Source organism: Bufo bufo, chromosome 6 (assembly GCF_905171765.1).
Source record: "Bufo bufo chromosome 6, aBufBuf1.1, whole genome shotgun sequence".
In the NCBI taxonomy this organism is placed as follows: Eukaryota; Metazoa; Chordata; class Amphibia; order Anura; family Bufonidae; genus Bufo; species Bufo bufo.
In genome coordinates this window covers 71,473,160-71,500,102 of record NC_053394.1, presented here as the reverse complement: position 1 = coordinate 71,500,102, position 26,943 = coordinate 71,473,160, and the positions used below count along the sequence as shown (strand labels likewise).

At 43.5% G+C, this 26,943-nt stretch overlaps 1 protein-coding gene across 1 annotated transcript in view; it reads left to right on the top strand.

The window, feature by feature from the left end:
* LOC121004269 (steroid 17-alpha-hydroxylase/17,20 lyase-like) overlaps nucleotides 1-19,882 on the top strand; it is a 43,298-nt gene extending 23,416 nt beyond the window's left edge. Inside the window, exons 3-8 of the mRNA XM_040436434.1 lie at nucleotides 2,606-2,835; nucleotides 4,774-4,860; nucleotides 11,897-12,109; nucleotides 12,606-12,775; nucleotides 14,049-14,152; nucleotides 19,244-19,882. Of these exons, the coding sequence (XP_040292368.1) occupies nucleotides 2,606-2,835; nucleotides 4,774-4,860; nucleotides 11,897-12,109; nucleotides 12,606-12,775; nucleotides 14,049-14,152; nucleotides 19,244-19,521 (1,082 nt within the window). The 3' untranslated portion in view covers nucleotides 19,522-19,882. The remainder of the gene's footprint in view (nucleotides 1-2,605; nucleotides 2,836-4,773; nucleotides 4,861-11,896; nucleotides 12,110-12,605; nucleotides 12,776-14,048; nucleotides 14,153-19,243) is intronic.
* The last annotated feature ends 7,061 nt before the right edge of the window (nucleotides 19,883-26,943 follow it).

Below are 26,943 nucleotides of genomic sequence, written 5' to 3'. Positions count from 1 at the left end.
GTGTGAACCCAGCCTTACTCGTACAGCTTCCGGCCTGTGAGATCCAGGGGGCTGGATCTCACAGGCTCTTCACTGGAAGGCAGCGCGATGCCTCAGGAAGGCAGATTATTGTGAACGAATGCTAGTTCCTAATAATCTGCCCATGTAAAGATGCTGTAGATCACCTGTTGAATGGGCAAAATGCACGTTCATCGGGTAAAATGATCTTTAGTGTAGCACATTAAATCATCATTTGTGGGCAGCAGATCATTCTGTGTGAACGGTGATTGCCCAGAAACAATGAATCTGGATGAGGATGAGACTCAGACTAGACCACAAGGGAACAGGTCAATCCCTCGGTGGGCCCCTGACAAAGCTGAGACCCCAGTCCCCCAGCACAGCATGAAAACCAGCCTATATTCATAAAAACTAATTAAACAAACTACCAAATTTATTATTATGGACTCATCAGGTGGTTAAGATGACTTCCAGATACAAAGGCGGGCCAGCCAGCATCCTCTTTCCCCAGAAACCCACCTTTTCCTTGGTGCAAGTTGCTGCATGGATCTCTGTAATCATCTTGAGTGTCTTAATGCTACCTGCCACTATGTGAGCAAGTAGTAGCTGTACAATGGGCCCCTAGAATTAATTTTACTGGTGGGCCCTAATCACCCTAATCTGACACTGGTAGTAGCCATCACTCTTTCCCATATAATTTTGCATGTAAATGCAGTTCTTCACCACCACTGACGACCAGGCAGCTATCAGAAAGGAACTCTTCCCTCCCAACAATTGTCTGCTTTCTAGGCACATGTAAATGTGCCTTATGGCTCTGTTCATACCACGCTTTATGTTTACAATTGGTGTACCTACTGGAAAAGCTACCCGTGAATATGCCGGGCATATTCACAACCCCATTCACCGTCAAGCTGGTATTCACTTGATTGAGAGTCTTCCATTGAAGGCATGTGTTGAGGAATTCTCTCCTTCTTTGTTTGGACTTTTAGCACAGCAGGCAGTCTCACTTAAAGGGGTTCTCCGGGCTTTTAATATTGATAAACCTATCCTCAGGTCATCAATATCAGATCGGCTGGGGTCCAACACTCGGTACTCCCGCCAATCCGTTGTATGAGGAGACGGCGCGCAGTGCACACGTGCCATCTCCCTTCTCTCTTCCTGTCCGTTGCTGCTTTGCCATAAACAGCAGCGAGCAGGAAGAAAGAAGGGAGACAGTACATGCGCCATCTCCACATATAACTGATCGGTGGGGGTTCTCCACATATAACTTATCGGTGGGGGTGCCGGGTGTCTGACCCCCGCCGATCTGATATTGATGATGACCTGAGGATAGGTCATCAATATAGGAGAGCTCTGATAACTCTTAACTTTCTCAGTCAGACCATTCACTCTGACCAGAGAGGGAAGGGGGAACATTGACTTAATTAGAACATCACACATTACCCTGATCAGTGCACGGCTCAAGAGAACAATAGAGCGGTTATACTGTAATCCAAATTCTGCAACTACTATTTTCATGAGGATTACCCTTCAGATACTATACTACTTCACAGCAGCAGTATACTGACAATGTATTACCTACAGTGTTGGACTGGGGTGCCTAGCGCCCACCAATAAAATTTATTCTGAGGGCCCACTGTAAAGCTACATGCAAATTTTACCCATTCATACAGCAGCAAAACCCTAAAGATGATTAGGGGGGCCCCTGTAGTGACTTTTAGAGGGCAAGTTCCTAGGGAAGGAGGATATTGGCTGTCCTGCCTCTGGGGCTAGAAGTCATCTCAGCCCCTGATCCACCTATAATAATAAACTAGGTACTTTGTTAAATAAAATAAATTCTCTATATGTAGTGCCATTTGTGTAGAGGTTGGGGAACTCCGGGCTATTCACCTGTCCCCCCTATGCGCCAGTCTGAGCCCGATTACCTATCTATGTACAAGGTTTTATTTGTGTTGACTACTACAAAAGGCCAAGATTTTGTATTACATTTTCAATGATGGACGCACTACTAAAACGAAAAAGAAAAACGACCAAAAGATTTTAAAAAGTTTCCTATGAATATGGTCAGTTCACAAGGGTGATTTTCGAAATATACATATAAAAAATCTGCGCTGAATCCAAGCAGATTTCTACACCTCAAAATTACACCTTTTTTTTTTTTTCTTTTTTTCGTGTTTTTGACACTTTTTTTTGTTGTAAAAGATTTTTTCAGGCAGATTTTTTTTTACTTTATTCAATTCTATAGTACTTTTCTCACAAGCGTTTTTTGTTGTGTTTACACGCAAAAAAAAAGCGTGTATGTGCAAATGGTGCAGGTTTTTTCTGCTTCACATTAATTTGAATGGGAAAATCAGTGCTGATTCTACCCCAAGATAGAACATGCTGCTTCTTTTTTTTACAGGCTTTTTTGTAACACGTGTAAAAAAAAGAAGCAAGTGCTGCTTCCCATTGAAATGAATGGAGGGCTGTTTGGAGGCGTTTTTGCAGCAGATTTGGAGCTGATTTTGAGGCCAAAATCTCAGTGCAAATGGCCCTTCCTGTAAGAAGCATCCCTTTAATTCCAGGATTGTAAGAAAATTACCAAATGACCTTCTTTTCTTTATCCTAGTTTCTCGTGAAGCCGCCTCTTTGTGCCAAAGCCTTACCACTTTCCAGACCTCACCATTGGACATGGCTCCAGAATTGGCGCGGGCTGTTACCAACGTAGTTTGCTCATTGTGTTTCAACACAAGATATAGCAAAGGCGATGAAGAGTTTCAGACCATGCTAAGATACAGCAAAGGCATTGTGGACACTGTGGCAAAGGACAGCCTGGTTGACATATTTCCCTGGCTTCAGGTATGGACATCATGGAAGGTAGAACTTCTACCATCTGTACTGCAAATTAGCAATGGAGATGGACATAAATGATGGGACAACTGTTAGGTGTGATTTTGTGTTACTTATGGAGGTTGTGAACTTCTTCCTCCCTACCAACGGCATGTCCGATCTTCCATAACGCAGTGGAACAGTTCGTTTTTTCCTACATCACATTTCTGGTTTTCTGGATGCAAATCGAGATCTAGCTTGGGCTTCTTTCACACTGGCATTAGGGTTTCTGTCTGGCAGGGGAACAGCCTGCCTGATCTGTACTAACGTTTGCACACGCGTGCCGCCGTAAGTCCTCCCCGGCTCCATTCATCCTGCGTTTTTTATCCGGCCGCCTCTCGCCATGTTTGCCGTGCTGCGGCCGCATCTCTGGCCCATCCCCATTATAGTGAATAGGGCCAGCGGGGACTTCCGGCAGCACACGAGTGCAAGCGTTAGTACGGATCCAGCAGGCTGTTCCCCTGCCAGAACAGCCTGCTGGAAAAGCCTAACGCCAGTGTGAGAGGAGCCTCAGTGCAAAGTTTGAGCAACCAGGAATGCTGGGAAATGTATGTCTGGAAGCCTGCAGAATTGCAAAAGCACTTCTGGAATACAATACAGGATGCAGCTCCAGATCAGACAAGATAAGTAATGTGATGTATTTACAACGTTGCGAAACTTTTTAATAATAATTCTATTGTATACAGTAAAATGGTGGACATAAACATTGAAGGGTTACCCCCCTCTGGACATTTATAGCATATTTGCAGGCTGTGCATTTGCAGCTCGTCTCATTCACTTCCATGTGAGATCTGCAAATAGCCAAGCATGCATACTCTGCTATGGAAGTAACTCAGGATTGGTCATCATTACCTGATCAGTGGGGGTCCGACACTGAGCACCTCTGCCGATCAGCTGTTTGAAGCTTACCAAGCACAGTGCCGTCCATTGGAAAGCGTCTGTGCTTGATATTTCAGCTCACTGGTGGAAATCACTGATCAAAAACTAACCAAACACTGACTATGTGAAAGCAGTCTTAGGCCCCTTTCACACGAGCGAGTTTTCCGCGCGGGTGCAAATTCTAAATTTTTCACGCAGCCCTGGCCCTTTAGAAGTGACTGGTGCTTCAGTGAAAAACTCATTGCATCCAGATGTAATCCGGATACAATGCGTTTTTCACTGATGGTTGCTAAGAGATGTTGTTTGTAAACCTTCCGTTTTTTTTTATCATGTGTGTGAAAAATGCATCAAAACTGATTGCAACCGCACGTAAAAAAATGAAATGCTGAACGCAAATGCAGACTAAACTAACGGAACTTGCTTGCGAAATGGTGCAGTTTCACTGAACGCATCCTGACACAATCCGTATCGTTCGTGTGAAAGAGGCCTTATAGCTTAAAAATGGTGAGAAATTGAGACATATTAGAAAACTATACAACTTTTCATGTATACAAAAATCAGGGCGATGTTCACACAACGGATTTTCCATATGTAAAAATCTGATGTGTATTTCCTTTAGAATCCACGGCAGATACCTGAGGCTGCAGTTTTAGATGCTGCGGATTCGCTCCATTATACCATAGAAGCACGCCGCTGCAGTTTCCATGTGAAATCCGCTTCAATAAGAGACCTGTCACTTATTTTTCCCTGCTGTGGATTTCAGTGCAGTCCCATGCAGATTTCCCACTGGCCTCAGTGAAGGGAGAATTTGATGTGGATTTCAGTGAAAAAATGTGACCATATCCTAAACTGTGTAAAACCAGAAAACCCCTTTAACACAGTGTGACAACTCAAGAAGCCCTGTCTATAGATACTGATGGTGCAGTGTGCTGCTTCCTATAGGCCTTGTGATTGCAGCCATTAGATGCATAATAAAAGCCTAAAACCAACAATAAGGGGAATAAAATGGTTGTCTTTTAATGTTGTCAGATATTTCCAAACAAGGACCTCGATTTATTGAAAGAGTCAGTAACAACCCGGGATCAGCTGCTCCTGAAGAAACTGAAAGAGCATGAGGTAGGTGTGATAAAAAATATGCAAAAATATTACTGTACACATCATATATGCATTAGTAATCATTTTCTCACAAACATGTTTATGATGCCTAGTATGCAAAATAGTTTATACCAGCCAAACCAGGGGCAGCCATGTGTAGAAAGCACATTTCTGGGGTTCTAGCCCCTCATCTGAATTGATTGGCTGGATAAGATACCTTAGACGTGGCACGCGTGGGGGTAAAAGTTGTGGTGGCACTGTTTGGGTACGAGCACATGGCACGGCCGGTCTGCATTGTTAATGGCTGCGCAGTATTGCATTAGCTGCGTGGCCATTAACAATGTAGACCTGCTTAGGCTACTTTCACACTTGCGGCAGAGTGATCCGGCAAGCAGTTCCGTTGCCGGAACTGCCTGCCGCATCCGGCAAAACGGAACTCTATGCCGGAAAAGGAAAACGCAAGTGTGAAAGTACCCTTAAAAAGTTAAGTCTCATTATATTAATAAGGTCCCAAGGGTTCTTGGTCGCACCATGGCCACATCCTGAACACCACACGGCTGCGCCATGTGGTCCTACCGTTTCTCATTAAAGAGAGACCTATTTTTTTTAGGCAACAGCACTGATTTAGAGATGCCTTAGATGCAGTTCACGGGAGATACTGTTTCACATTGAGGGGCAAGGACCCTGAAACAGTGATGTCTGAAGATGGGTCTCTTTCTCTCTTCAATGAGAAAATTCTAAAAGGACTCGCCAATAAAAAATTACTATGGGAAATCTTAGTTTTATTGTAGTTTCTCCTTTAAAGGGAGTCTGCCACCAAGTTTGCCATGGCATTAAAGGGAACCTGTCACCAAGATTTTGTGCATAGAGCTGGGGACATGGGCTGCTAGATGGCCACTAGCACATCTGCAATACCCAGTCCCCACAGCTCTCTGCGCTTTTATTGTGTTAAAAAACCTTTTTGATCAATATGCAAATGACCTGATATGAGTCCTGTGTCCGGAGATGAGTCAAGCGGAAAGGAGCCCAGCACCGCCCCGCGTCCTCCGAATCTCCTCCTTGCTGGCTGACGTCACAGAGCTGGAGGGCCGAAATCTCGCGATGCGCGAGCTAGCGCATGCGCAGTGTCGGCATCATGTTCAATCCCTGTGCTGGCATCAGCACAGGGAACGAACTACGCATGCGCTAGCTCGCGCATCGCGAGATTTCGGCGCTCCAGCTCTGTGACGTCAGCCAGCAAGGAGGAGATTCGGAGGACGCGGGCGGTGCTGGGCTCCTTTCTGCTTGACTCCTCTCCGGACACAGGACTCATATCAGGTCATTTGCATATGGATCAAAACTGTTTTTTAACACAATAAAAGCGCAGAGAGCTGTGGGGACTGGGTATTGCAGATGTGCTAGTGGCCATCTAGCAGCCCATGTCCCCAGCTCTATGCACAAAATCCTGGTGACAGGTTTCCTTTAACCGGCGGATGCGCACTGCATATATCAGTTTCTCTGCCCATAGTGGGCAGAGCACTGCGCATGCCTGGGCCCGGCAGTGAAGTGTGCAGAAGAAAACTGAAGAGGATGACGCAAGATCAGTACAGTAGGGACCAGAGGACACCATAGGGAGGGGTTAGGAGTGCAGATCACCAAGGGCCTGGGCACTTACAGCCAGGACGCCGCCCCAGGGCACTTGTGTGTCCTCATTTTTAACTTGGATTGTCAAAGTGAAAGAGAACCGAGGGCTGGGCCAACAGATTCAGAGGGTACACAATGCCACACAGACAGCGGTTCTTTTACAACACTTGCATTTACTGAACAGTTATAGTGAACAAGTAGCTGAGCATACATAAACAGAATGGTAACAGAGCATAAACCAACAGTAAGAATAATACTGTCTAACACTAACCCAGTACTTGCGTAATTGTCCCCAATGTCCATAAGGCAGCCTGGCTGCGCCTGAATGTTCCTGAGCAAGCTTTAATGTTGGGGTGCAATACTATTTGTAATCCAAAGAAGGTGAATTTTGTATCCTGCAGCTTTAATATATGTCCCAAAGTGTCACTGGAACAGTGCAATGAGATGTGACGTGGTAGAGCCGCACTTAGGCCCCTTTCACACGGGCGAGTATTCCGCGCGGATGCGATGTGTGAGTTGAACGCATTGCACCCGCACTGAATACCGACCCATTAATTTCCATGGGGCTGTTCACATGGGAGGTGATTTTCACGCATCACTTGTGCGTTGCGTGAAAATCGCAGCATGCTCTATATTCTGCGTTTTTCACGCAACGCAGGCCCCATAGAAGTGAATGGGGTTGCGTGAAAATCGCAAGCATCCGCAAGCAAGTGCGGATGCGGTGCGATTTTCACGCACGGTTGCTGGGAGACGATCGGGATGGAGACCCGATCATTATTATTTTCCCTTATAACATGGGTATAAGGGAAAATAATAGCATTCTGAATACAGAATGCATAGTAAAATAGCGCTGGAGGGGTTAAAAAAAATAAAAATAAAATAAAAATTTAACTTACCTTAATCCACTTGATCGCGAAGCCGGCATCTCCTTCTGTCTTCATCTTAGCTGTGTGGAGGAACAGGACCTGTGGTGACGTCACTTCTGTCATCACATGGTTCATCACATGATCCATCACCATGGTAAAAGATCATGTGATGACCGGAGTGACATCACCACAGGTCCTGTTCCTCCACACAGCTAAGATGAAGACAGAAGAGATGCCGGCTTCGCGATCAAGTGGATTAAGGTGAGTTAAATTTTTTTTATTTTTTTTTAACCCCTCCAGCGCTATTTTACTAAGCATTCTGTATTCAGAATGCTATTATTTTCCCTTCATAACCATGTTATAAGGGAAAAGAATACAATCTACAGAACACCAATCCCAAGCCCGAACTTCTGTGAAGAAGTTCGGGTTTGGGTACCAAACATGCATTTATCACGCGAGTGCAAAACGCATTACAATGTTTTGCACTCGCGCTGAAAAATCGCGCGTGTTCCCGCAACGCACCCGCACCTTTTCCCACAACGCCCGTCTGAAAGAGGCCTTACTGTTCCTTGGATACTTAAGCGGACTCGTGGAGTTTTCTCCCGGATCCACTGGTCCACTTCCGAACTGGACCGTACAGCCACGTGATTCCCTCAGCATTCACCAGGCAGCCTCCATCTGGTCTCTTCCTGCTCTGCCAGGAAACTCCTGCCCTTCACAGGGAGACTGTGTTGCAGCAAGTCATTTTCAAAGTGCAGCCTCAAACCTGCATTTACAGTTCACTATCACCCTTCTGAGGGTCCTACTAAGCCCCTAAATTAGCATTATTTGAACTTTGAAAGGTAAAACTGAATATAACTATTCTATACTGAACAACTCCATTGTAACTTTGTATGTACTTTGTCGCTATCTACTGACAGAAGAAAGACATTGCAGGCATGATACACTTTACATTCAATAGCAATGGTGAATCATGATTACACCCTTACAAAAGTTTTCTATTCTGCACAGGTCACAGAGCAAAAAAAACAAGGAAACGGAGCTCATAGTACTGTATAAAAAAATATGATTTTATTGTAACATGATTAAAATATAAAGCAATAAGTAGTATGCCGTTAAAAAGTGAAAAGAAGCAGAACAAGAACGCCACCCTGGAATAGCACACGTGTGAAATATAAAAGATAATGATCAATGAAGTTGATTATATATGGTACAGTGACCAGCCATTGACCAAAAATGCAGCATGAGTGACAGTTGAGTCAGCAATCAAAGGAGAACCTACATGGCAAAAAATGGAACAGGGTTTGCATGCGAGTGCAGCATAAGCGAAGTGAAAGCAAACCCCAATGATGACCAGGTATCAAAATAACCTGACTCTAATGCCGTATAGGTAAAAAAGGAAAGCAAAGACTCACCAAAAAAGACTGTGTGCTATATCACCCAGGATGGCGTTACCCCAACGCGCGTTTCGGCGTGCCTTCATCCGGGGGTAACGCCATCACTGTGAATCATCTATTTACAGGCTCTCTCCACCAATCAGATGTTAATTGTACATACTTGTCCCCAGCTGTGCATGTATACTGGCGCGCGGGGCTCAAGTCAAACCGCGCCCAGCTACCTCCCGGCCGGCGTCCCGCCTACACGTCCACATCACTTGACGAAGTCACATGATCGGACAATGGAGGCGTAAGGACGCACAGGCGAGAGGCGCCTGGGGGAGGGGGGAGAGAAAAAAAGGGGGGGGGGGGGGGAGGAAAAGGAAGGTAGAAAAATGATGTGACAGTGCATGATAGAGAATGAGAACATGATTGCCTTGATTACACTCAAGATAAAAAGTGTATATATATATATATGAAGGAAAAAAATCATGATGGGGATGAAGAAAAAAGAAGAAAAAGGGAAGAATATATATATATGCAAAGGAATATATATAAAAATATATATGTAAAGTTGAAGTAATGCTCCAACAAAGGCTCGGTGGCAAAAGGAGCAGACAAAGGAGAGGTTTATTTTTCGCAGGCATAAATAGGTAGAAGGTGTGAAGATGTTACATCCTATGGAAAAAAGGAGGGAGAGAGCATGTTAGAAAAATTTATAAAAAATAACTAAAAAAGTAAAAAAATAATGATGGGATCCACAGGCGTGGTCCCAGCGGTTACAGGAAGGATGAGAAACCCAAATTGTCATTTAGGTTCCTGGGGCATAAAGTCCCAAGAGTCCAAATCCAGCGGCTCTCCTTTTGAGCTAGCCTCTTGGATACATTGCCTGCACGTAAATCGACCTGAACACAGTCAATCCCTCTAACCTTTAGAAGTCTGGGATTACATGAGTGAAACTCCTTAAAATGTCTTGCAATTGGTTTAGGAACTTCATCCTCTTATTTCCTGTGCATTAAGGATATCCTTTACATGTTCACGTACGCAAATCTTTAGTTCGCGTGTTGTCAAGCCCACATATATCTTAGGGCATGGGCATGACGCATAGTATACTACCCTAGAACTAGAACATCTAAGAGAATGGTGGATCTTAAAGGACCTAGTTCCAGAGGAATCCACAAAGTCAACTGCTCGTTCCATGTTAGGACATGCGGCACATCTGCCACATGGTCTAAAACCAGTTCTTGGTCTGCCTTGTCCAACACAAAGTTGGGGAGATGCTGGTTGTAGATAGCTTCTGACTAGATTATCTCGTAGCGTACAGGTCACAGAGAAGCCTAGAAAACTCTCCCATAGAAATCAATGAGGTCCCCTCCTGACCATTGTGTCCATGGACCATGGGGCTGCCATAAAGCAATTTTCTTAATACCTTCTAAATCAGGGATGAGCAACCTCCGGCACTCCAGCTGCTGTGAAACTACAACTCCCAGCATGCACATGGCTGCTTTTGTAACTCCCATAGAAGTGAAGGGAAGATTCTGGGAGTTGTAGTTTCAGAACAGCTGGAGTGCCGGAGGTTGCTGTTCCCTGTTCTAAATGCTATTAAAGGGGTTTACTGAGATTTTTATACTGATCACCTATCCTCAGGATAGGTCATTACCAGAGGAATAGCTAAAGGGGATGCAGAGGTAGCAGGTGCTACCGGGCCCAGGAGCCTGAGGGGACCTAAAGACCCTTGTGTCGCATAAGACACCGATATTATAGAAAGTACATGCTGGTCAAGTTACACCTCTGGCTGGAGGGAAGGGGTTGGGTCAAGAATTTGGCATGGTGGGGATGCAGTTTAAATTTTTGCCTCAGGCAGCATGAAGGCTATGTGCTTCCCTGCCCCTGGCCACAAGGGACTGAGGGAAGGGGGGCCCAAGATGAACTCTTGCACCAGGGCCCATGAGCCTTTAGCTACGCCCCTGGTCATTAGTATCTACTCAGTGGGGTCTGACACTTGGGACCCCTGTCTATCAGCTGTTTGAGAAGGCACTGGGATTCCTGTGAGTGCTGCGGCCCTCTCCATGCTCACTAGGCACAGCGCTGTACATTATATAGCAGCATGATACCAAGCTGTGCCTGGGTGAGCAATGAGAGGGCCGCAGCGCTCACAGGAATCCCACTTCCTTCTCAAACTGCAGATCAGCAGGGGTCCCGGGTGTTGGACCCCCACCAATTAGATACTGATGACTAGGGATGAGCGAATCAAAGTGGTACCTTGGAACCGAACCAGAGTTCAGGAAATAGTTTTTTACAGTACAAATTAATTTATGAAGTTATTGCGCGAAGTCTCGCAAGACTTCCTGAAGCAATAACTTTGGCTCATTGGAGCCAATGGATTCTAATACTGTACGGAGCTCCTGCTCCGTACAGTATTAGAACAAATTTTTATGTGAATCTACTTCGGATGTTTCATCTGAAGTCTATTTGCTCATCCCTACTGATGACCTATCCTGAGGATAAGTTTTTTCATCTCTAGATATTGACATGAAAAAATAACATCACCAAAATTCTTAAAAATATGTTTAACATAAAAAACATGATTTAATCAACAGGTCTTTGTCTAATGACACATTCCCTTTAAATCCTCCTATCTCACTCCTCTGTCCTAATCGCCTCTCCTACCTTCTCACCATTACACTCCCTTTGTCTCACCAACAATCTCCACCACCTGGTGCCACCAGCCAATGCCATCTATATTATACTCCTGTTCTTGGAGGCAAAATGGCCCCCGTTATGGCTCCTTGCAGGCATTCGAGCCCACTGGTCACTCTTTAGGATCAGTAAGGACATTGTACCATCACAATTTTGAGAATGTGAGTCCAGAAAAAGCACTTGTCACTGGCAGTGGGTATCTGACACACCCTGAAATGCTAGGATTGCTCTGAAGTTGCCTCCATAACGTGGAAAACTCAACATTTTGCTTGTAATGGGAAAACAATACAGATCGGCTGTGGCCATCCACCCTAGTAATGTCCCGAGTGTAACAATACTAATTATATATTGCGTCTTGTAGGAGGTTATAATGGTTCTTTCACATAGTAGCACCATGTCCTTGTCTTTACATTGCTGTTCCCAGTAGTAGTAATACATCTGAGCATGTGTTTGAGGCATCTGGTTCCTGATATTCCTTTCCATATGTTGCAGGAGGCATTTTGCAGTGAAACGGTCAATGACCTATTAGACGCTCTTCTGAAAGCCAAACTCAGCATGGAAAATAACAACAGCAATATCTCCAATGATGTGGGGCTGACAGAGGATCACATCCTGATGACCGTTGGGGATATATTTGGAGCAGGAGTAGAGACAACCTGTACAGTGATGAAATGGGCAATTGCATATTTATTACACTACCCAGAGGTAGGGGTATTAGTATTTAGTAGATATTTTTGCGTTATCTTATTAGAGTCAGAACTGGTTCAAAAAAATGTTGTCAAATTTTTGCAATGGGATCTGCACATGACTTGCGGAGTGGATTTTTAATTTGCACCATGTCAATTTATGTGGTAAATGTCCACTACAGATTTCAATCTTTGCAAAGCAGAGGGTGAAATATGCGGCAGGCCTGCAGCATTGACGCAATGAACTTCGCAACACACCCTAAAAAAATAGTTTTCTTATTATAACAACCCCTTCTGAATCCAGCATTATCAATGTGTATAAGCCGCCAATGATCAGCTATTTTCGGCAGGTGCCGCTGTAGGAGAAATATACTGTAGTGTTACATGGTGGATACTCAAATCTATATTTGTCATGAATGATTTGGGGACCCCCTCTACAATATCCATGTGAAGAAGGGTTGTCTTTGTGGGACAATCACTTTAATCATAAAGGTCGTTGTATTTATACATTATAGGTACAGAAGAAGATCCAGGAGGAAATGGATGCGAAGGTGGGATTTGGGAGATGTCCACTACTAAGCGACAAAAAAATCTTACACTATTTAGAGGCCACCATAGCTGAAGTTCTAAGGATTCGTCCTGTCTCCCCTCTACTGATTCCTCATGTAGCTATGAAAGATACCAGGTGGGAATTTACATGAATCTTGCCACATGGTGGGAAGACAATATAAAACACTTTGAAAGATTGACTATGTTTTGCTACTTAATGGACTGCACTTTAAAGGGGTAGATCTACATTTTAACAACCATATTGTTGACATATGATTATAGTCCTTTGGGGGGGGGGAATTTGAACAGTTTGGATATATTTTTTGTCTGTATGATTAGCATCGTCATCATTATAAAATGTCATACTCCACCCCCTTAGGTCCTGCACCATGCATAGCACAATGTGCTTGTTCTGTCCAGTATGCATGGTTGGCTGATTTAAAGGCTATGGACACCTTTTGGGAGCAATTTTTTTTATATTTTTTTGTTTTGTTATTGCATTGTGCTCATTTTTAGCTAAAATATGTATTTTTTTCAATATTTAGCCCCTTTCTCTGTACAGCTTTGAGATTCTCTAGCACCATGATCTGTTTATACTGTTTCCCATCCGGCAGCTCAGTTAACGAGTCCTTATCTCTGATCTCCTGACGTCATAAACACTCATTATAGCTCAATTCTTATCTTACTGATGAGAATATGTGTTTATGAGCAGAGAGTAGTTCAAAGATAAGGCAACTACAAAGCTGGCAGATAAGATCTCAAAGTGAAAGTAAAGGGCCCTTTACACGGGCCAAGAATCACATAGATCTCGCTCATAGTAATGCTCGTTAGCGATGATCGGACGGTGTAAATGTAGCGCTCGTTCAACGGGTAATTGGATTGTTTGTGCGAACACAAAAATCCTCGTTTCCCAACAGCAGATCGTGCTGCGTAAACATGATCTGCTGCTAGGAAACAACAAGTCGTTATGGGGAACAGCAATGGCATTAGCGATCACTTCTCTCCATCTTTAGAGGAGATCGCTGTATGTAAATCTCCTCCACCGGGAACCCTACCTTCCTGCTAATCTGCTGTAATATCGTCCCGTGTAAAGGGACCTTAAGATGCTCACATCTAGGCAAAGAGTTAACCCTTTATAACAAAAATTGCTGATTTTTCTTTTAACAAAGACCACTTGAAAAAAATTATTTTTAGCCCAAAATGAGCAAAATGCAATCATAAATTTTTTTTACTCTGAAGGTGACCATAGCCTTTAAGCATAATAATAGAGGGGAAGGCAGTGCTAATTACCAATGGAAACACGTCTGCTAGTTTGACACATCCTAACATTAACAATATGTGAAGTATACTTACTGCTCATACATAAGATGATATTGTACATCATATAGATATTTATATTTCTTTAATAGCATTGGAGAATACACCATACCTAAAGACACCCGGGTGGTTGTAAATCTGTGGTCCATGCATCACGACGAGAAGGAATGGGTGCACCCTGGAGACTTTAATCCAGGTTTGTGGAAAATTTTTATAGAAATCATTTCGAAAACCCAATGAATTATTGAAAATTGTGAAATTTGTGAAACATAAGTTCACGTGAACAACCATCTGCAGAGGAAACATCTCCTACTCTTCAGATAAAATCTGATATGATAATCAGGAAAGTCAATCAGTAAGGATTGCTATGTTGCCGTAGAAACATAGATACAGTAATTGTTATTGATGCTCTTTATCAGTTATATCTGCCTCATTATCCATGTCTTTATGACAGTCTTTATTGAAGTTCTTAGTTTTCCACACTGTAGCCTAAGAGCTGAGCTATGACCATAAAAGAGATCAGACTGCTGGGTGAAAGGTCGACCCCAGAGAACGATGGTCTCTTCAACCTTGTCCCTTGGTTGTACAGTCCTGATCAAAAGTTTAAGACCACTTGAAAAATGGCAAAAAATCATATTTTACATTGTTGGATCTTAACAAGGTTCCAAGTAGAGCGTCAACATGCAACAAGAAGAAATGAGAGTGAGACAAAACATTTTTTGAGCATTCAATTAATTGAAAATAACGATTAAACTGAAACAGGCTGTTTTTCAGCTGATCCAAATTTTAGGACCACATGCCTTTTTAAAAGGCCAAATCTGTGCAAAGATGTGGATTCATTGTCATGGGGTGCTTTTTCCTTCAGTGGAACAATGGAGCTTCAGGAAGTGCAGGGGCGTCAAACGGCCGCTGGCTATGTCCAGATGTTGCAGAGAGCATTCCTCATGACTGAGGGCACTCGTCTGTGTGGTAACGACTGGGTTTTTCAACAGGACAATGCTACAGTACACAATGCCCGCAGGACAAGGGACTTCTTCCAGGAGAATAACATCACTCTTTTGGCCCATCCTGCGTGTTCCCCTGATCTAAATCCAATTGAGAACCTTTGGGGATGGATGGCAAGGGAAGTTTACAAAAATGGACAACAGTTCCAGACAGTAGATGGCCTTTGTGCGGCCGTCTTCACCACTTGGAGAAATGTTCCCACTCACCTCATGGAAACGCTTGCATCAAGCATGCCGAAACAAATTTTTGAAGTAATCAACAATAACGGCGGAGCTACTCATTACTGAGTTCATGTTTGGAAGTTGGATTTCTGTTTTGGGGGGGTTTCGTTTTTGTTTTTTGTTTTTTTAGGTGTGGTCCTAAACTTTTTTGATCAGCTGAAAAACAGCCTGTTTCAGTTTATTCGTTGTTTTCATTAAATTGAATGCTCAAAAAATGTTTTGTCTCACTCCCATTTCTTCTTGTTGCATGTTGAAGCTCTACTTGGAACCTTGTTAAGATCCAGCCATGCTAAATAGGATTTTTTGCCATTTTTCAAGTGGTCTTAAACTTTTGATCAGGACTATCACTTCTGATGCAACCAATCCTTTGAATGGGAATCTGTAAAAGTTCCATATCATACACAGGGAATTGTAGGGTTTTTTCGGTGTTTTCACGAGCAGGCAATGGTATAAAAAAAAATTAAATCCCCCACCTGCAACTTTCCAGTCCCACTGCTTCAGTCCCCTCTGCTCTGGTCCCCAGTGGTCCTGCAGGCATGACATCATGTGTGGCATCCAAACACTGGCCTCACCGGTGCATGGGGTGGCGTGCTTAAAAGGGTGCAGGTTATTTATTTTATGCCATTGCCTACTCTTAGCCAAATTTTTTAAAACTCTGGATAACCACCTTTATGTCTGGTATACATTTCAAAATAAAATTCAGAAAGTAACATGTCTGGGGCAGCCAGGCGCTTCCATGTTAAGATGTACAGGAATGAGGTCTCCCAGGATATTTCTAGGATATGCCACCAATGTCAGATAGGTGCGGTTCCCACTTTTGGGACCTGCACCTATCATTAAAATGGGACCCGCAAAGGAGAGTGTACCATGCATGTGCGGCATACACTCCATTCACTTCTATTAGAGTTTCTAAAAGGGCTGGGCGAGTGCGCTCGGTTACTTTCGGAACTCCCCTAGAAGTCAATGGAGAGTGCACTGTGCAAGTGTGGCCCCCAGTCCATTCACCTCAATGTAAGTTCTGGAAATAGCCTAGCCGATGCTTGGCTATTTTCAGCACTCCCATACAAGTGAATGAAGACCGGCTGAGCTGTCGCATTCACGGAGCCCAATTCTCTGGGACCCGCACGTCTCTGACATTGGTGGCATATTTTAGCATTATGCCACCAATATCTTAGATGGACAAACCCCTTTAAAGGGGTTCTGCAGTTTATTTTAAACTGATGATCTATCCTCTGGACAGATCATCAGCATCTGATCAGCGGGGGTCCAACACCCGGGACCACTGCCGATCAGCTGTTTGAAAAGGCAGTAGCGCTGCGGCCTTCTCACTGTTTACCACAGGCCCAGTGATGTCACGACTAGTATCAATGGCGTGGGCGGGGCTAAGCTCTGTTCACTTGAATGGAGCTTAGCCGCGCCCAGGCCAGTGATACTAGTCGTGGCGTCACTGGGCCTGTGGTAAACAGCAAGAAGGCCGCGGTGCTACTGTAAGCCGCTGCCTTCTCAAACAGCTGATCGGCGGGGGTCCCAGGTGTCGGACCCCCGCCGATCAAATGCTGATGATCTATCCTGTGGATAGATCATCAGTTTAAAAAAACTGCAGAACCCTTTTAACCACCTCAGCTCCCCTAGCTTAAACACCCTTAATGACCAGACCACTTTTTACAATTCTGCACTACACTACTTTCACGGTTTATTGCTCGGTCATGCAACTTACCACCCAAATGAATTTTACCTCCTTTTCTTCTCACTAATAGAGCTTTCATTTGGTGGTATTTCATTGCTGCTGACATTTTTTCTGTGCCCCTCACGGAATACCTTGGGGTGTCTTCTTTCCAAAATGGGGTCACTTGTGGGGTAGTTATACTGCCCTGGCATTTTAGGGGACCTAATGAGTGAGAAGTAGTTTGAAATCAAAATGTGTAAAAAATGTCCTGTGAAATCCTAAAGGTGCTCTTTGGAATGTTGGCCCCTTTGCCCACCTTGGCTGCAAAAAAGTGTCACACATGTGGTATCGCCGTACTCAGGAGAAGTTGGGCAATGTGTTTTGGGGTGTCTTTTTACATATACCCATGCTGGGTGAGAGAAATATCTCTGTAAATTGACAACTTTGTATAAAAATTTTTTAAAAGTTGTCATTTACAGAGATATTTCTCACACACAGTATGGGTATATGTAAAAATACACCCCAAAACACATTGCCCTACTTCTCCTGAGTACGGCGATACCACATGTGTGACACTTTTTTGCAGCCTAGGTGCGCAAAGGGGCCCAAATTCCAATGAGAATCTTTACGATTTCACAGGGCATTTTTTATGCATTTGGATTCCAAACTACTTCTCACGCTTTAGGTCCCCTAAAATGCCAGGGCAGTATAAATACCCCACAAGTGACCCCATTTTGGAAAGAAGACACCTCAAAGTATTCCGTGAGGGGCATGGCGAGTTCCTAGAATATTTTTTTTTTGGCACAAGTTAGCGGAAAATGATTATTATTTTTTTTCTCTTACAAAGTCTCATATTCCACTAACGTGTGACAAAAAATAAAATTTTACATGAACTCGCCATGCCCCTCATGAAATACCTTGGGGTGTCTTCTTTCCAAAATGGGGTCACATGTGGGGTATTTATACTGCCCTGGCATTTTAGGGGCCCTAAAGCGTGAGAAGTCTGGAATATAAATGTCTAAAAAAATTTACGCATTTGGATTCCGTGAGGGGTATGGTGAGTTCATGTGAGATTTTATTTTTTGTCACAAGTTAGTGGAATATGAGACTTTGTAAGAAAAAAAATAATCAATTTCCACTAACTTGTGCCAAAAAATGTCTGAATGGAGCCTTACAGGGGGGTGATCAATGACAGGGGGGTGATCAGGGAGTCTATATGGGGGTGATCAGGGGTTAATAAGTGACAGGGGGGGAGTGTAGTGTAGTGTGGGGCTACTTATTACAGAGCTACCTGTGTCCTCTGGTGGTCAATCCAAGCAAAAGGGACCACCAGAGGACCAGGTAGCAGGTATATTAGACGCTGTTATCAAAACAGCATCTAATATACCTGTTAGGGGTTAAAAAAATCGCATCTACAGCCTGCCAGCGAACGATCGCCGCTGGCAGGCTGTAGATTCACTCGCTTACCTGCAGTTCCTGTGAACGCGCGCGCCTGTGTGCGCGCGTTCACAGGAAATCTCGCGTCTCGCGAGATGACGCGTATATGCGTGACTCTGTGAGCCGCCTCCAGAACGCGATCCTGCGTTAGGCGGTCCGGAGGCGGTTAACCAACAGGTGCTTCCTGTACATTGGTGGAAGTTGTGTCCTGAATATAGATATCTTTTGGCTGGCTACAGACATTTAGCTGACACCAGTCTCTATTTACTCCCCCATACACGCGCACGCTTAGCAATGGCGAAAGGGCAATAAGCAGTTTCCTGGCATTTCTAGCAGTGGTCTGTGGTAATTCAGCTTGCTCGATCCTCCTCTTCCTGGACACCTGTCATTGGGAGTCTCTCTACTGCAGCATAGACAACGGTGGGTTTAGCTAAATTTCATTAGTCTACTCCTAACAGATGCATATAATCTATAGACTTTGTCATTCAGTTTTTTTTGTTTTTTTTCAATTTGTCCACAACAATTTTGTCAGATTTTTGGCTCAGTTTTCCAGAATCACAAACTAATTATTTTGTGGTATCGGTAACCTCTGTTTTTCTTGGTAGACTATTACATTGGCCATAATACAGTACTTGGGAAGGAACCATTTTCTTTTTCTTGCTTTGTAAACAAATGTTATTTTTGAGCCTTTGAATCCTAGGCCCCCATACACATTAATGTATTGTCAGCCAAGCCGTCTGGCATTGGCTTTCACCTCTATCATCCCTGAAAACACATACACACTCAGCCAACCAGAGCTTGTATTATGTGTGTGGGACAGTCGGAGGAGATAGCTGTCGGTTGAATGATTGTTCGGCTGAAAGCTATTGAAAATGTGTGAACATCATCCTCAATGCTATACTATTATATAGTATCCCAATTCATATAGTCACACTATGTTACTACTTATGTATTACAGATCGTTTCATGGATGAAAATGGACACCGTATGTACTCGCCAAGCCAAAGTTACCTACCATTTGGTGCAGGAATTCGAGTATGCCTTGGAGAAGCCCTGGCCAAGATGGAAGTCTTTCTTTTTCTCTCCTGGATCTTGCAAAGGTTCACTCTGGAGATCCCTGAGGGAGATTCTTTGCCAGACCTGGAGGGGAAGTTTGGGGTTGTGCTTCAGGTGAAACCATTCAAGGTGACAGCAAAGCTGAGAGATGTCTGGAAGAACATTGACATCACTACATAAACCATGCACACTGCAATACATGGGGATCTCAGAGTACTTAAGAGTAATATATTAGTCAGGTCATGTGCGGGTAATCTGTTTTTACTATGTAGTACCACAATAGTCTCTCACTGTCATGTCAGGCAGTGGGGGTCTATGCATTAATGGTATGGGCACCTGGAACTACGGTACAATGCAGATAGCGGGAAGGCTTTATTACATTACAGAAAATATCATTTGTAAATAGATTTAAATTTTTTTGCGTTGGCGGCTACTATGCTACTAAAAACATCAATTATCACTGAACTGGAAATACAGTTATTGTAAAAAGCAATTCAAAGATAGACCTAAACACACACTATACACGTAAAGGTCAGCAAAAACATTCTACCTTTTTCAAAGCAACCTGAATATTTTTGTAATTGCATGTAATAAAAAATGTAGTATAGCCACTGAGTTATTCAATAAAGTATACATGTATAGCTCCACCTGCTGTTTGTTATTTATCCTTATTTCTCTGTCCACCTTGCTGAGGTATACGCACATGCTCAGTTCCATCCATGAAGTGCCACCAGCCATGTCTGCTGTTAAAAAGTTAAGAGAGCTGCAGCCTACTCTGGTTCATGCCCTGTGAGATACTCCCTCTACATACAGGGGTTTGATGCAGGCATTTGAAATGCAGCCATTTGAAATACATCTATTTTGTGCAAAGAAATATTTAATTTAGGCCTACACTGGTTCAGGCCCTGTGAGATACTCCCTCTACATACAGGGGTTTGATGCAGGCATTTGAAATACAGCTATTTGGTGCACCAATATTGAATTCAGGCCTACACTGGTTCAGGCCCTGTGAGATACCCCCTCTACATACAGCGGTTTGATTCAGGAATTTGAAATACAGCCATTTGAAATACATCCATTTTGTGCAAAGAAATATTTAATTTAGGCCTACACTGGTTCAGGCCCTGTGAGATACTCCCTCTACATACAGGGGTTTGATGCAGGCATTTGAAATAAAGCCATTTTGTGCAAAGAAATATTTAATTTAGGCCTACACTGGTTCATGCCCTGTGACATACTCCCTCTACATACAGGGGTTTGATGCAGGGATTTGAAATACAGCCATTTGAAATACATCCATTTTGTGCAAAGAAATATTTAATTTAGGCCTACACTGGTTCATGCCCTGTGAGATACTTCCTCTACATACAGGAGTTTGATGCAGGCATTTGAAATGCAGCCATTTGAAATACATCCATTTTGTGCAAAGAAATATTTAATTTAGGCCTACACTGGTTCATGCCCTGTGAGATACTCCCTCTACATACAGGGGTTTGATGCAGGCATTTGAAATGCAGCCATTTGAAATACATCCATTTTGTGCAAAGAAATATTTAATTTAGGCCTACACTGGTTCATGCCCTGTGAGATACTCCCTCTACATACAGGGGTTTGATGCAGGCATTTGAAATACAGCCATTTTGTGCAAAGAAATATTTAATTTAGGCCTACACTGGTACAGGCCCTGTGAGATACCCTCTCTACATAGAGGGGTTTGATTCAGGAATTTGAAATACAGCCATTTGAAATACATCCATTTTGTGCAAAGAAATATTTAATTTAGGCCTACACTGGTTCATGCCCTGTGAGATACTCCCTCTACAAACAGGGGTTTGATGCAGGCATTTTAAATACCGTCATTTGGTGCACCAATATTGAATTTAGGCCTACACTGGTTCATGCCCTGTGAGATACTCCCTCTACATACAGGGGTTTGATTAAGGCATTTAAAATACCGCCATTTGTTGCACCAATATTGAATTCAGGCCTACACTGGTTCAGGCCGTGTGAGATGCACCCTCTACATACAGGGGTGGGATTCAGGCATTTGAAATACAGCCATTTTGTGCAAAGAAATATTTAATTTAGGCCTACACTGGTTCATGCCCTGTGAGATACTCCCTCTACATACAGGGGTTTGATGCAGGCATTTGAAATAGAGACATTTTGTGCAAATAAATAATTCGTTTAGGACTACACTGGTTCATACCCTGTGAGATACTCCCTCTACATACAGGGGTTTGATTCAGGCATTTGAAATACCGCCATTTGGTGCACCAATATTGAATTCAGGCCTACACTGGTTCAGGCCGTGTGAGATGCACCCTCTACATACAGGGGTTGGATTCAGGCATTTGAAATACATCCATTTTGTGCAAAGAAATATTTAATTTAGGCCTACACTGGTTCAGGCCCTGTGAGATACCCCCTCTACATACAGGGGTTTGATTCAGGAATTTAAAATACAGCCATTTGAAATACAGCCATTTTGTGCAAATAAATATTTATTTAATTTAGGCCTACACTGGTTCATGCCCTGTGAGATACTCCCTCTACATACAGGGGTTTGATGCAGGCATTTGAAATAGAGACATTTTGTGCAAATAAATAATTCGTTTAGGACTACACTGGTTCATACCCTGTGAGATACTCCCTCTACATACAGGGGTTTGATTCAGGCATTTGAAATACCGCCATTTGGTGCACCAATATTGAATTCAGGCCTACACTGGTTCAGGCCGTGTGAGATGCACCCTCTACATACAGGGGTTGGATTCAGGCATTTGAAATACATCCATTTTGTGCAAAGAAATATTTATTTAGGCCTACACTGGTTCAGGCCCTGTGAGATACCCCCTCTACATACAGGGGTTTGATTCAGGAATTTAAAATACAGCCATTTGAAATACAGCCATTTTGTGCAAATAAATATTTATTTAATTTAGGCCTACACTGGTTCATGCCCTGTGAGATACTCCCTCTACATACAGGGGTTTGATGCAGGCATTTAAAATACCGCCATTTGGTGCACCAATATTGAATTCAGGCCTACACTGGTTCAGGCCGTGTGAGATACACCCTCTACATACAGGGGTTTGATTCAGGCATTTGAAATACCGCCATTTGGTGCACCAATATTGAATTCAGAATATGTATGGATGGGCACTCGTATATGGAGATATAGGACACAATTTATTTGTAAAACTTACAATAAAAACACAATATGAGATGAGAATATAAACATAAATAATAAATGATATAAAACACTATGTTAAAATACAATAGGAAACATTTGGCCTTATTTGTATATCGTTTTGGACCGAGATTGGCGGCCTAAATATCCTCGATTTGATGCTTGGTACAAGTCCTGGTTACAGGAAGAGGATAAATAAAGCAGCCAGCCTCTGCTCAATTCAGCAATATTTTCCTATAATTAGGTGCATAGGATTATCACACATCTGTCTATATAACCTATAATAATATATTTGGTCCTATATTTAGAATGCACAGATGTGCTTGAATGTCACTGGGTATTCGGTATCAATTTAACCTATGTCCAAAAATGGCGTTCCACATATATACTATTTCTTCTATATTTAGCGATCTCTGCAGGATATGTATGATCTCTTTTGTATCTAAAAGATACTGCTACATTTGTATCAAAGTTCGATCATTGAACGCAAGTCCTTAGTATAATTTGTTATTTCTCCTTGTGATGTCTTGATGTTACTACTTCACAAGTTTTGACCCACTGTGTGGGCTTACCTTTGCCTGTGTTTCTTTGCTTACTAGATGGGTTCACACTCCGCGATGTGTGCCGGCGTCCCGGCTATGGAGTTGATCACGTCCCACGTGTCTCTCAGCTGGTTGCAAAGTATGACTCAGTGGGAGGATTGCGTACCTCTCAGGCGCAGGTTAGTGACGTCTTAAGGTCTTTTTCTCGCAAAGTAGAGGAATTCCTTTTTCTTTACAGTGCACTTGTATCCATAGACGATGGGGTATTAGTCCAAGGTATTACGCCAGACGCGTTTCGGGGAGACGCTGTCCCCTTCCTGCCACTGAAAAAGGGGACAGCGTCTCCCTGAAACGCGTCTGGCGTAATACCTTGGACTAATACCCCATCGTCTATGGATACAAGTGCACTGTAAAGAAAAAGGAATTCCTCTACTTTGCGAGAAAAAGACCTTAAGACGTCACTAACCTGCGCCTGAGAGGTACGCAATCCTCCCACTGAGTCATACTTTGCAACCAGCTGAGAGACACGTGGGACGCGATCAACTCCATAGCCAGGACGCCGGCACACATCGCGGAGTGTGAACCCATCTAGTAAGCAAAGAAACACAGGCAAAGGTAAGCCCACACAGTGGGTCAAAACTTGTGAAGTAGTAACATCAAGACATCACAAGGAGAAATAACAAATTATACTAAGGACTTGCGTTCAATGATCGAACTTTGATACAAATGTAGCAGTATCTTTAAGATACAAAAGAGATCATACATATCCTGCAGAGATCGCTTAACATAGAAGAAATAGTATATATGTGGAACGCCATTTTTGGACATCGGTTAAATTGATACCGAATACCCAGTGACATTCAAGCACATCTGTGCATTCTAAATATAGGACCAAATATATTATTATAGGTTATATAGACAGATGTGTGATAATCCTATGCACCTAATTATAGGAAAATATTGCTGAATTGAGCAGAGGCTGGCTGCTTTATTTATCCTCTTCCTGTAACCAGGACTTGTACCAAGCATCAAATCGAGGATATTTAGGCCGCCAATCTCGGTCCAAAACGATATACAAATAAGGCCAAATGTTTCCTATTGTATTTTAACATAGTGTTTTATATCATTTATTATTATGTTTATATTGTCATCTCATATTGTGTTTTTATTGTAAGTTTTACAAATAAATTGTGTCCTATACCTCCATATACGAGTGCCCATCCATACCTATTCTACATTTTAACCATTTTTGAGGGGTGATCTCAAGCTTTGGTTGGTGCACCTACCCTGAGGGTAACAGAGGTGAGCGGATCTCTCGAACTTTTCTTCAATATTGAATTCAGGCCTACACTGGTTCAGGCTGTGTGAGATACTCCCTCTACATACAGGGGTTTGATGCAGGCATTTGAAATACAGCCATTTTGTGCAAAGAAATATTTAATTTAGGCCTACACTGGTTCATGCCCTGTGAGATACTCCCTCTACATACAGGGGTTTGATTAAGGCATTTGAAATACTGCCATTTATTGCACCAATATTGAATTCAGGCCTACACTGGTTCAGGCCGTGTGAGATGCACCCTCTACATACAGGGGTTGGATTCAGGCATTTGAAATACAGCCATTTTGTGCAAAGAAATATTTAATTTAGGCCTACACTGGTTCATGCCCTGTGAGATACTCCCTCTACATACAGGGGTTTGATTAAGGCATTTGAAATACCGCCATTTGTTGCCCCAATATTGAATTCAGGCCTACACTGGTTCAGGCCGTGTGAGATGCACCCTCTACATACAGGGGTTGGATTCAGGCATTTGAAATACAGCCATTTTGTGCAAAGAAATATTTAATTTAGGCCAACACTGGTTCATGCCCTGTGAGATACTCCCTCTACATACAGGGGTTTGATGCAGGCATTTGAAATAGAGCCATTTTGTGCACCAATATTGAATTCAGGCCTACACTGGTTCAGGCCGTGTGAGATACACCCTCTACATACAGGGGTTTGATGCAGGCATTTGACATACAGCCATTTGAAATACATCCATTTTTTGCAAAGAAATATTTAATTTAGGCCTACACTGGTTCATGCCCTGTGAGACACTCCCTCTACATACAGGGGTTTGATGCAGCCATTTTAAATACAGCCATTTTGTGCAAAGAAATATTTAATTTAGGCCTACACTGGTTCATGCCCTGTGAGATACTCCCTCTACATACAGGGGTTTGATTCAGGAATTTGAAATACAACGATTTGAAATACATCCATTTGTGCAAAGAAATATTACATTTTAGCCTACACTGGTTCAGGTCCTGTGAGATACCCCCTCTACATACAGGGGTTTGATGCAGGCATTTGAAATACAGCCATTTGAAATACAGCCATTTTGGGCAATGAAATATTTTATTGAGGCCTAGTCTGGTTCAGGCCGTGAGAGATACACCCTTTACATACTGTCGTTCTATTCTACTATTAATTAAACACCCATTTAGGGAAAGATCCTAAATTCGAAAAAATATGAGGAGAGCTTCAAATAAGGGACGTGGCCCAGGTCGTGGTGCTGCTGGTGGAGCTCCTGTTGCAGGGAGAGTACATGGTCAATCTGTTCCAGCTACACCGACAAGTAAAACCCCTTCCTCAGGTGGCGAGTAGGGGACAGAACCTGCAGCGGTATTTGGTCGGGCCTAATGCGCTCTACGAATGGTGAGGCCTGAACAAGTACAGGCGAATAGTAGATTGGGTTGCTGACAGTGGATCCAGTTCCTTCACATTGTCTCCCACCCAGTCTCCTGCTGAAAGACCACAGTTGGCACCTGCAAGCCGATGTCCATCAGTCTTTCACCTCATCCCCTTGCAAAATCAGCCAAGCAGTCTGAGCCCAAGTCATGCAGCAGTCTCTTCTGCTTTTTGATGACTCTGCTAGCAGGGGTTTCCCAGGGTTTATCCACCTATCCCTGCCCCAGAAGTGGAAGAGATTGAGTGCACCGATGCCCAACCACTTATCTTTCAAGATGAGTACATGGGAGGACCATCTCAGCATGTCTCGGATGATGACGAAACACAGGTGCCAACTGCTGGGGCTTTCGAAAGTGTGCAGACCGACAAAGAGGGCAGGGGTGAAGACTGGGTGGAGATGATGTGGAGGACGATGAGGTCCTCGACCCCACATGGAATCAAGGTCATGCGAGTGACCTATATAGTTCGGAGGAAGAGGCGGTGGTCGCACAGAGTCACCAGCACAACAGAAGAGGGAGCAGGGTGCAAAAGCGGAGCGGCCATCCTCTAGACAGTACGCCTCCTACTGCCCACTGCAGCAAGGGACCGAGCACACCAAAGCCAGCTCCAAGGAGTTCCCTGGCGTGGCAGTTCTTCAGACAATGTGCTGACAACAAGACACAAGTGGTTTGCATGCTGTGCAATTAGAGCCTGAAGCGAGGCATAAACGTTCTCAACCTGAGCACAACCTGCATGACCAGGCATTTAAGTGCAAAGCACGAGCTGCAGTGGAGTAGACACCTCAAAAACCAAGAAAGGTCTCTGGCTCCTCCTGCTTCCTCTTCTGCTGCAGTCGCGGCCTCTTCATCCACCTCTGGAGTGACAGTGCCACCTGCCACACCGCAAACAGAGGATCTGCCAGCAACACCAATACCTGGGTCACCAAGCATCTCCACAATGTCCACGGAAGCGTTCATCTCTCCATCTCCCAAATGCTGGAGCGGAAGAGGAAGTACCCCCCTACCCACCCGCGATCCCTAGCCCTGAATGCCAGCATTTCTAAATTACTGGCCTTTAAAATGCTGTCATTCCGTCTGGTGGAGACGGATAGTTATAAAGGGCCTTTTGGCGGTGGCTGTCCACAGTACGTCG